Raw genomic sequence first — 11370 nt, 5'->3', positions numbered from 1 at the left:
ATATATGGATAGAACTCAAATATAAACACAAGTTTCATTTTCTGCATATGTTATTTACATAACCTGAGATAGTTTTTGCAATGTTTTTAGATAATTCTGTATGTGATGGTGAGGCGTTGTCCCTCCACTTCCCAGGTACTGGAATTACAGCATGCACCACAATGCAAGACTTTTCCTGTTTCTTTAAGTAGTGCATTTAAGAATAATTATTTACTTATTTTATGTATAGGACTGTTTTGCCTGCGTGCATATAAGTGCACCATGTATGTGAAACGTCTGTGGAGGACAGAAGACAGTGTCAGATCCCTTAGAATTGGAATTATGGAGTTATTAGCCACCATGTGGGTGCTGTGAACTGAACCTCAGTCCTCTGCAAGAGCAACCAGTGCTCCTTAGCCCTGTAAATAGTGTATTTTTACCACAGGATCTTAGAATGTCTTTTTTTAATTTTTTTTATTTTTTATGTTTTTGAGACAGGGTCTCCCTATAGCCCCTGGAACTCACTATATAGACCAGGCTGGCCTGGAACTCACAGAGCTCCACCAGCCTCTGCCTCCTGAGTGCTGGGACTAAAGGCGTGCACCACCATGCCTGGCCTACCTGGTTATAAGCTATAACAATATTCATGTTATAAATAAAGTTGAAGATCTTTTTCTTTTTGTCTTTCTTTGACAGGGTCTCCCTGTAGCCCCAGCTGTCCTGGAACTAACTATGTAGACCAGGCTGGCCTCAAACTCATAAAGATTCACCTGCCTCTGCCTCCCAAGTGCTGGGATTACAGGCGTGTGCCACCATGCCCAACAATAATTCTTAAATAATAACATGAAAGTAGTAAAAAGTACTTTCTTAATGTTTTACTTGGTGTTTTGAAAACTCCTGAAATTGTCTCGGAAATTAGGTTGCATGTAATTAATAAAGGCAGACTTTAGCCAGAAAAAAAAAAAAGCAGAAATTTTGAGGAGGTGTGCCGGGGATTGAATACAGGTTATATGCGTTCTAGACAAGCACTTTACTACTGAGCTACTTCCCCAGCTTGACCTGTCATTCATATTCTCTCTCTCTCATTAGAATTTAAGAGATTTAAAAATGTTTACATTTATGTATGTGTATGTCTGTGTGCACCATGGTGTGAGTGTGGAAACCTGAGGACAACCTGTGGGAATCCAGTTCTTCTTCCACCATGTGGGCCCCAGAGTTTGAACTCAGGTCATTATGTTTGGCAGCAAGGGCCTGTACCTGCTAAGCCATCTTGCTGGTCCAAGAGACTGTAAGAGATTTTAAGCACTAGGATTAAGAGAAAGGCACTCAGAGAAAAAGACACATCTGAGAAAGTGGGCATGGTCTTCTCAAGGGGGAGCTGCTCTGATTTTATTGTAAGCTTTGATTATTTTTTTATCTTTTTTTTTTTTGTCTTTTTGAAGCAGGGTCTCCCTGTAGCCCCAGCTGTCCTGGAACTCACTATGTAGACCAGGCTGGCCTTGAACTCACAGATATCCACTTGCCTCTGCCTCCCAAGTGCTGGGACTACAGGCATGCGCCACCACGCCCGGCTATCTTTTTATTTTTAAAAATATTTTATGCATATGAATATATTGTTTGCGTGTATGTAAGTGCACCTCTGTCATGCAATGCCTACAGGATGTCAGAAGTGGGCGTTGGAGCCCATGGAACTTGGAGTTAGGACAGTTGTTAGCTCCCATGTGTGTGCTGGGAATTGAACCCAGATTCTCTGCAAGAGCAACCAGTGCTCTTAACTGCTGAGCCATCTCTTCAGCCCCCACTTTTAAAAGTTTTTAAAAGTTGGGTTTATTTATTATGTGTGTGTGTGCATGCATGCACATGTGGAGGCCAGAGGATAACTTTGCAGGAGTTGGTTCTTTCCTACCCTGTGGGTCCCAAGGATCAACCTCAGGTTGGGCTTGGTTGCAAGTGCCTTAACCTGCCCAGGCATATTAATAAGCTCTCTATAGATGTGTATCGAAATAAAAGACCTATGCTTAGATATATGTAGACTGTATTCAACACAACTGTGTGATTTTATTTTTTCTTTGCTTCTTGGAAATGTTTTTACTTTCTTTCACCAATATTTTACATTTCTTTAGATTCCTGATTTACCTGAAGAACCATGTGACACAGCTGAAGAAGTAAGCTTATTTTCCTCTCTGAAAAAAATCTCACTCTCCATTTTCTTTGTTTAGCATCAGATAAATATGTCTCACCTGCACTTGGCTTGGGGCGAAGACGGCAGGTTTCCTGATGCACTGAATTAGGTCTGTTGTGGATGACATGATATCAGGTTCCTCAGCTGAGCGCCTCTGCGAGAGGCTGCCTGCTGAGTTTAGAGCCCATCCACTGCCTCAGGCAGAGAGAGGGTACAGATGGGCTTTTCTAGATCTTTAAATCATCAACGATCTACTTATTAAAATAGAATCAAAACAGACGGCATCACATTGTATTTCTTTAAAGAGGAAGATTGTAGCTACTTGTGTATTTTTAAGGAATGGCTCTCTTTTTCTGTTCTGCAACGGGACTGATACTTTGTGGGTCTGAACTGCCTTCTTGCCATTGGCCAGCTTAGTTAGATGCTTGTCTGATGCAGAGGAATCATACATGTATAGAGCCATTAAGTCATCGGGCTACATGCCCAGAAAGAGAACTGCCAAAGTGTCTCATCTCGTGAAGCTCAGCATCCATTAGCCTCCTTACAAAACATTTTTTGAGGCAGCCATGAAAATAATTAGGAGAGATTCAGGTTGTTTTTTTTTTTTTTTTTTTTTTAATATTTTTGAGACAGGGTCTCCCTGTACAGCTCTAGCTGGCCTGCAACTCTCTATGTAGACCGGGCTGGCCTTGAACTCACAGCGATCAGCTTGCCTCTGCCTCCCAAGTGCTGGGACTACGGGTGTGCATCACCACACCCAGCTGGAGAGATTCAGTTTTGTCAACACATTTGTAATATTTTAGTACTCTGGAGAAAATCTGAAAGTCATTCAAAGACAGAGACAATTGAAGAGAACAATCCAGATGCTGCATTAAATCATTTATGTGTGTGTGGGCCTGCTTGAGTTTATGTGCACCATGTGTGTGCAGTTGCCCATGGAGTCAGACAGGGTTATTGGATCCCCTGGAACTGGATTTACAGGTGGCTGTGAGCGGCATGCCTCCTGTGGGTTCTGGGAACTGAATCTGGATCCTCAGCAGAGCAGAGTGGGATGGGCTCTTACCCACTGAGCCCTCTCTCCAACCTTTCTACCCCCCTTTGAGATAGGTTCAAGGCTGGTCTTGAACTCACTATGTAGCTGAGACAGCCTTGGGCTTCTGATCCTCATCTCTACCTTCTCAGTGCTGGGATTACAGGTTTATTGTCACCATGTAGTGATGGGTATTGAACTCGGGGCTTTGCGCATGGTAGGCAAGCACTCTACCAACTGAGACACATCCTCCGCCCATCTTTTTCTTGTTTTTGTCTTTATGAGTCAGCATCTCCCTGTAGCCCTAGCTGACCTGGAACTCACTATGTAGACCAGGCTGGTCTCAATCTCACAGAAATCTGCCTGCTTTTGCCTCCTGAGTGCTGGGATTAAAGGTGTGCACTACCACACCTGGCCCATATTGGAATTCTTTTTTAAAAAATTATTTTTATTTTGTGTACGAGTGTGTTGCCTGCATGTACGTAAGTGCATTTGTGTCATGCAATGCCTGCAGAGGTCAGAAGAGGGCATTGGATTCCCTGGAACTGGACTTAATGGACAGTTAGCTGCTATGTGGGTGCTGGGAATCGAACCCAGGCCCTCTGCAAGGGCAGCCAGTGCTCTTAACTAATGAGCCATCTCTCCAAGCCCCCATGTTGGAATTCTTATCAGAACTTTTTACTTTGTTTTTAAGACGAAGGCTTGCTTTGTAGCCCAGGCTGACCTTAAATTTGGCTTCCTCTCCCCTCAGCTTTGGGAGTGGACTACAGGCATGGCCTCCACTCCTGCTTACTTGGAGCTTTTTATCCCTCAGGTAGTTACTGTTGCTCTTCGATGTCCGAGTGGGCGTGTTCTGAGGAGAAGATTTTTTAAATCTTGGAGTTCACAGGTGAGAAAATTTGTGTTTTCAGAATTAAAAAAAAATCCAATTTGGCACTACTTTGTTCAAATGCAGTGGAGAGGATTACTGTGCTGTTACCTAGGGCTCCCATCAAGTGAATCGGATAATTTAAGGGTATTCTATACTGCAAAAGTCTGGACAGCTTCTTTGAATTGTGATCTCTACATAAAAATCTTGTTTTCCCTTTTTTTTGTAATTCCTTCTTCCCCTCTCCCTCCTCATCTTCCTCTCCAGGTTCTTTTTCTTGAAATGTTGGATGGCAGTGGTTCTGTCACTGAGCTATCGCCCCTTGGTTGTTTAATTACATTTTAAGTTTGGTGGATAAGATGATTTGTCTTTTTGAGACAGGGTCTCTAGCCCAGGCTAGCCTAGAACTTACTGTGTAGTCAAGGCTGGCCTGGAACTTATGGCAATCTGTTCCAACCTCCCAAGTGCTGGGATTACAGCGTAAGCCACCACACCTGGCAGCTTATTTTAAAACATGTATTTATATTTTGGAGCTGGAGGTAAAATGTAATGATAGAATGTGATTCTTCTACATCAGCCTCCTGAGTGCTGGGCTTACAGGTGTGGCTACCACACCTGGCAGGAATTTGAGGCTAGCCAGTGACATCCTGTCTCAAGAAAACAAGAAGACATAATGCTGAGTGTAAGGTTGGTGTGAGAGCTGGTGCTCAGCATGTGTGAAGTCTTGGATTCAGTTCCAGGGACTCTTGAAAAAAATTTTTTTGAGACAAGGTCTCCCTGTAGCCCCAGCTGTCCTGGAACTTGCTATGTAGACCAAGCTGGCCTCAAACTCACAGAGATACGCCTGCCTGTCTCCTGAGTGCTGGGAGTAGAGGTGTACATCACCAACGCGTGACTAGAAATTTTTTTTTAATTAATAAAAAATTGACGGCTGGAGAGATGGCTCAGCAGTTAAGAACACTGGTTGTTCTTGCAGAAGACCTGGGTTTGAATCCCAGCACTCACACAGCAGCTAACAACTGTCCGTAACTCCAGTTTCAGGGGATCTGACGGCCTCTTCTGTCCTCTGCAGGCATTGAACGACACAGGCGCACTTACCTACATGCAGGAAATGCATACATACACATAAAATAAAAATAAATAAAATTTTAAAAAATTGATATTTTTTGGATGGTGGTTTAAGACAAGGGCTCTTTTATTTGATACTATCGATTCTCTTGGGACTATTCTGTCATTCATCCACCTTTTTTTTTTTTTTTTTGAGACATGAGTTCTTACTGTTGCCTGAGCTGGTTTCGAACTCCTGGGCTCCAGTAATCCTCCAGTCTCAGTCTCTCAAGTAGCTGGGACCGTAGTTGTATGGTACCACAATTACCTTACCTTTATTTTTGAAGCAAAATATGCTTTAAAATTTCATGGTTTGAGGCAGATGTGTTTTTAGATAGAATTGGGTTGAAACTTTTTATTGTTATTATGGAATCGTGTGTGTGTTGTGCTGCAAGTTGGAACTCCGTGTGAATATAACTTTTTTGACAGGAAATGGTACACAGTTATACAGTTATAGGAGAGGCCCATGGTAAATTGGGCTTTGTCTGAGACCTGAACATGTCTGTTTTGAAAAGTTTTAAAAGTAATTTTAATGTGTTCTGTTGGCTTAGATTTTGATCTGATTTTTTCTCCAAATGTTTTTGTTCTCAACTATTACTGAATATTTTCCATCTCCTATTTATGGACGAGGCTTTCAGTTTCTAAGTAGCTCTGCTGTTAAGTGCCAGGAGACCTACACTTTCTCTGGAACAAAAGATATATAAGGTTTTCTTACCTCCAAATTCATGACATGCTATTTTCCTTTAAAGTCTGAAAAATACCTTTGAAAGATGTGGAAGTTCTTTTTCATTCTGCTTAGGGACATGATTTCAAAATGTCAGAACTGTACAGTGTCAGTGATCTAGACTGTAGAGGGATGTGTGAACAGTCTTTGATACTAAGCTTTTCTTTCCTCTAGGTCCTACTTGACTGGATGATGAAAATTGGGTACCACAAATCCCTATACAGCCTTTCCACTTCCTTCCCTAGAAGGCCTCTGGAAGTGGAGGGAGGCTTGTCATTGGAGGACATAGGAGTGACTGCAGATACTGTACTTAATGTGGAAGAGAAAGAGCAGGGCAACTAGCACAGATATAGAACTACCTTGCTCTACTTACAGTCGACTGCGCCATGATTGTACAGGACAGTATTCGCATTAAAACCATGCCATTCCTTGACTGAGATTAAGGCAGTAATACTTCAGTGTTGTTGTCCATAGGAATGTACCCACACAAAAATGAGAAGGGATTGCTCTGTGCATAATGATTTGAGGACTGTGCCATTTTATAATGTACCAAAGTGAGAAGGTAAAGGGTATATATAGTGTGACACCCATCTGACCATCTCACTTCTCAGTGTGTTAAACTCAGAGCTAGACATGGTGGCATATGATTCTAACCACAGAATTTTGTGGTTAATTTTTTCTTTTTGGTCTTTTTGAGACAGGGTCTCCCTGTAGCCCCAGCTGGCCTGGAACTCACTATATAGACCAGGCTGGCCTTGAAGTAACAAAGATCTGCTGCCTCCCAAGTGCTGGGACTAAAGGTGTGCGCCACTATGCCCAGCTTGGGGTTACATAGTTAAATGCTCTATCAAAAACAAAACAAAACCCTTAGCCTAAGACTTTGGTTTCTACTTCTTCAATCCAGTTTACCATACAGTATTTCAAAATTCCATTAAACCCTTCAAAATCTCTTAAGTAGGAATGTTTATTCTAATTTTGAAAACGTAAAGGTTTTAAAGAAATTTCAAAGCTTTTTAAGGTTTTAAATGAATTAATGTTGACTGATCTTACATAATTTTGCCTTGTATTAAATCCTAACATGTACAGAGTTCCAGGTGGAACAAAGTTTTTTTATGCAGTGGTAGCAACTGAACCTAGGACTTCATTCATGCTAGACAAACTATTTTACTGAGCTACACCCCAGCCTCTGGAACATAGCTTAGTTGCAAAACATTTGACTAGCATGCAGAAGGCCCTGGATTTGAGAAGCAGGGAAAAAGTGAAAGTTGAAAAATAAAGCCATTAGGATATTAAAACATAAATGATTTTTTAGAAAAGAATGTCTAGCCGTTTTCTTTTCCTGCCCTTAAGCATGATACACGCATACTCTAAGTAGAGTTTAAACTCTTAGCTGCTGTAAAGCTTTTCTGTTGTAGCCATTCCATTACCTTTTCCCACTTAAAGATTTTTATTTTTGTGTTTCTGTGTATGTGCGTGGGTGTGCATGCCATGGAGGCCAGTCCAGAAGAGGGCATCAGAGCCCCTTTAGCTCGGGGTTGCAGACAGTTGGGTGCTGGGAACCAAACTCTGGTCCTCTGCAAGAGCAGCAGGTGCTCATAACCTCTGAGCCACCTCTCCAGCCTCCCCTCCTCCCTTGTCTGCTCACCTGACTCCTGTCAACTTACCCTTCACTTAGTTAATGCTCCTCTGTCTTTTCTATAGACTTTATTATTATAGCCGTGTGTTTTTGTCTTCCTACATAGATTCATTCATTGAATGCAGTGGCTGTGCTTTTTCCATCCAGAAGCACCTACAACACAGTGGAGACTTAATACACATTTGAAAGTAAATCACCAGATGCTCCCAGCAAAGATGCACCCTGATTCTTGGCCTCAGGATTTCTGAGTCTGTTTGTCGCAGCTATTTTGAGACTGCAATGGAAAATCTGTGTTGTACAGGTTTAGGTCCCTGTAAACGGAGCTGCTGTAATGAAACAAAACCTGAAGTGCCACAAAACAGGATGAAAACCTCTGGTTTGCTAAAACTGCAGGGGAGACTTGTGGCAGTTACCTCAGCAGCACTGTCATCAGCAGTTAGGTGGGAAGAGGAAGATGGTGCCAATGAAGTCTGGAAATGTCTGTTTACCCAAGTGTATTTTTAGCTGGAAATGCTGGAAAATGCTACCTGGTTTATTTTTGCTTATAGTGAAGTAAGAGATAAGCTAAAATGAAATCACTGTAGAAGCCTTTAAAAAAAATACATTATTTTTATGTGTATGCATGTATTGCCTGCATGTATGTAAGTGCACCTATGTCAGGCAGTGCCCCCAGAGGACAGAAGAGTTTGTTGGATCCCCTGGAGCTTGAGTTACAGACAGTTGTTAGCTGCCATGTGGTGCTGGGATTCGAACCTGGGTCTTCTGCAAGAACAGTGTTCTTAACCACTGAGCCATCTCTCCAGCCCTATAGAAGAGTCTTAAAAAGGGGGGCTGGGAGTGGTGGAGTGATAGAGCAGTTGTCTATAGCCTGAGCAATGTTCTGGTCTGGCTCCTTTGCTCAGGAATGGGGTGTTGGGTTGGGAGACCAGGATGTTCTCAACGTGTACATGCATGGATCAAAGCCAGGACCTTTGATGTGCGAGGTAAGGGCAAAGGCCCTGCACTATGCTACATCCTTTTTTTTTTTTTTTGGGGTCTTTCTGAGACAGGGTGTCCCTGTAGCCCCAGGTGTCCTGGAACTATGTAGACCAGGCTGGCCTTGAACTCACAGAGATCCACCTGCCTCTGCCTCCTGAGTGCTGGGATTAAAGGCATGCACCACACCTGGGGCTTCTACATTCTTTTTAAAAAAACTTTTAAAAACAATTTCACGTATGTATACAACGTATTGTGATCTTACCAACCTGCCCCACTACCTTCTTTTATTCTTTGAGACAAGATCTTCCATGACAGTAATCTATTTCTTGAGTGCAAAGTCTTCATGACCCCACTCATTGTAATAGTTACTTTTCTGTTGCTGTGATAAAACAGCACAAGTAAGACAGCTTATGGAAGGAAGAGTTAATTTGAGCTTATCACTCCAGGGGTAATAACAGTTCATAATGGTGGGGGAGTCATGGCTGCAGGTGTCCACAGCACAAAACGAAGTGATCACATCTTCAAGCAGGCAGACAAACCAGAGAGCAACTAGAAACCCAGTAAGGCTCAAAGCCCACCCCCAATGCCTTGCTTCCTCCAGCAAGGCCTCACCTCCTAAAGCCTCCTGAAGCAGCACTACCCACTAGAGACAAAATGTCCAAGTACTTGGAGCCTGTTGGAGACAGTCTCATTTAAAACACCGTATTAACCTTTGAAAGTCTCTACTTCTCAATACTGTTGCATTGGGATTTTTTTTCTTTTTTGGGTCTTTTTGAGACAAGGTTTCCCTGTAGCCCCAGCTAGCCTGGAATTTGCTATATAGACCAGGTTGGCCTCAAACTCAGAGATCCGCCTGCCTCTGCCTCCCAAGTGCTGGGATTAAAGGCATTGCGCCACCATGCCGGGTGGGACTTAAGTTTTTTTGGGGGCTTTTTGAGACAGGGTCTTCCTGTAGCCCCAGCTGTCCTGGAACTCACTATGTGGACCAGGCTGGCCTTGAACTCACAGAGATCTGCCTGCCTCTGCCTCCTGAGTGCTGGGATTAAAAGCCTGTGCCACCACGCCTGGCCAGGACTAAGGTTTTAAAAGTCCAGCACCTTAACCACTTGGCCATTCTGTTTTGTGGGGGCTAAATTTCTAACATGAACTTTGAGTGACATTGAAACCACAGCATACACTGAGGCTGTTTTTGGTACATGCATTTGGAATATGAGCTCTTATTTTTGTTACATACTGATATTCTTAAATTCTGTCTTAAGGTATCTTCTTGGTTCATCGCTTTGAGACAGTCTCACATAGCCCAGGCTGGCCTCTAACTCACTATGTAGCCAAGGATGAAGGATGACCTTGAACTGATCTTCCCGCCTCCATATGGCTTGAGCCACTGTGCCTATGAGGTGCTTCAAGCATGCTTGGCAAACACTCCCTAGACCGAGCTACACCCTGGCCTTCCTTTCCATCGTTCTATTTCCAGCCTCCCGTCACTCTGCTTTTGGTGTGTATTGTATACTAGATTTGAAACATAGTCAAGACCTGGTGTTCATACTAAGCCTTTGAACAGTACCACCACCTCCACCATGTCTACTGAACGTAGACCACATTATTCCTACATTAAAGGAGACAACAGATCTACTTCAGTTTTTGGAAAGTTTCTTCTTTGCATTTAGTTTACAATTATAGCACACAATCCAAATTTTGTACTTAATTATAAATTAATAAATTTCCTAATGAAATGTTTATAAAAGTGGCTTTTAATTTAACTAAGTTTTTTGGTCTATTTGAGACAGGGTCTCCCTGTAGCCCCAGCTGGCCTGCAACTCACTATGTAGACCAGGCTGCCCTTGAACTTAACAGAGATCCGCCTGCCTCTGCCTCCCAAATGATGGGATTTAAGGCGTGCATCACCACACACGTGTATGTGTGTATGCATGTAGGTAAGTGCACCCATGTCATACAATGCTCAAGGAGGTCAGAAGAGGCTGTCGGATCCCCTGGGACTGGAGTTACGGACAGTTGTTAGCTGCTGTGTGGGTGGTGGGATTTGAACCCAGGTCTTCTGCAGGAACAGTGTTCTTAACCACTGAGCCATCATTCCAGCCCCAAATATTTATTTTTTTAACAGAGTACAGGGTAGGGGTTTATTTACATAAGAGTGAGCACCCTACATTTATGGTTGTGCTATAATGAGTGTGCATTTAAGTTCACACTCAGGCTTATACATCTTTTGCCCCTCCCGGCTTAACTTTATTTTTTTTTTAAATATATATTTTTTTACTTTATGTATATATATGTATTGCCTGCACTCACTGTGTACCTAAGTGCACCTGTGTTGTGCAATGCCCTCAGAGGTCAGAAGAGGGTATCAGATCTCCTGGAACTGGAGTTAACAAACAGCTGTTAGCTGCCATGTGGGTGCTGGGATCTAAACCCAGATCTCCCACAAGAGCAGCCAGTGTTCCCAACTGCTGTGCATCTCTCTAGCCCCCAAAACTGGCCTTTTAATGGTCTAAAAGTAACCAACAAATACTTGGACTTTGTTCTACTGAACAGCTGTATAAATGAACACTACGTTGTGTGTGTGCACTACTTGGCATTGAAGGGCATGCTCAACAAGCACTTTACCACTGGACTTTGCTCAGCTCCAACACTCCCTTTAGATTATATCAGCACACCTGCATTGTATATGTTTGTGGCTGCACATGGTGACGCACACCTGTAACTTGGGAGATAGAGCCAGAAGGATCGAGTTCAAGGTCATTCTGGACTACATGATTCCTGTCTCAGAAAGCCTAAAACAAACAAAAAATAACCAACCATAAGTCAGTAGATATACTTATCTGTACCAAGTTTCAAAGTAGCATACCAG

The 11370-nt window shown here is 42.8% G+C and overlaps 1 protein-coding gene across 1 annotated transcript in view; it reads left to right on the top strand.

The window, feature by feature from the left end:
- Ubxn8 (UBX domain protein 8) overlaps window positions 1–8143 on the top strand; it is a 30406-nt gene extending 22263 nt beyond the window's left edge. The window contains exons 6-8 of the mRNA XM_008844942.3: window positions 2103–2144; window positions 4006–4080; window positions 6065–8143. Coding sequence (XP_008843164.1) covers window positions 2103–2144; window positions 4006–4080; window positions 6065–6232 — 285 coding nt within the window. The 3' untranslated portion in view covers window positions 6233–8143. The remainder of the gene's footprint in view (window positions 1–2102; window positions 2145–4005; window positions 4081–6064) is intronic.
- The last annotated feature ends 3227 nt before the right edge of the window (window positions 8144–11370 follow it).

Source organism: Nannospalax galili, unplaced genomic scaffold, assembly GCF_000622305.1.
Source record: "Nannospalax galili isolate Female #2095 unplaced genomic scaffold, S.galili_v1.0 scaffold680, whole genome shotgun sequence".
Taxonomy (NCBI): domain Eukaryota; kingdom Metazoa; phylum Chordata; class Mammalia; order Rodentia; family Spalacidae; genus Nannospalax; species Nannospalax galili.
Note: the sequence above shows the minus strand (reverse complement) of the source record. Positions and strands in the feature narration are given on the sequence as shown.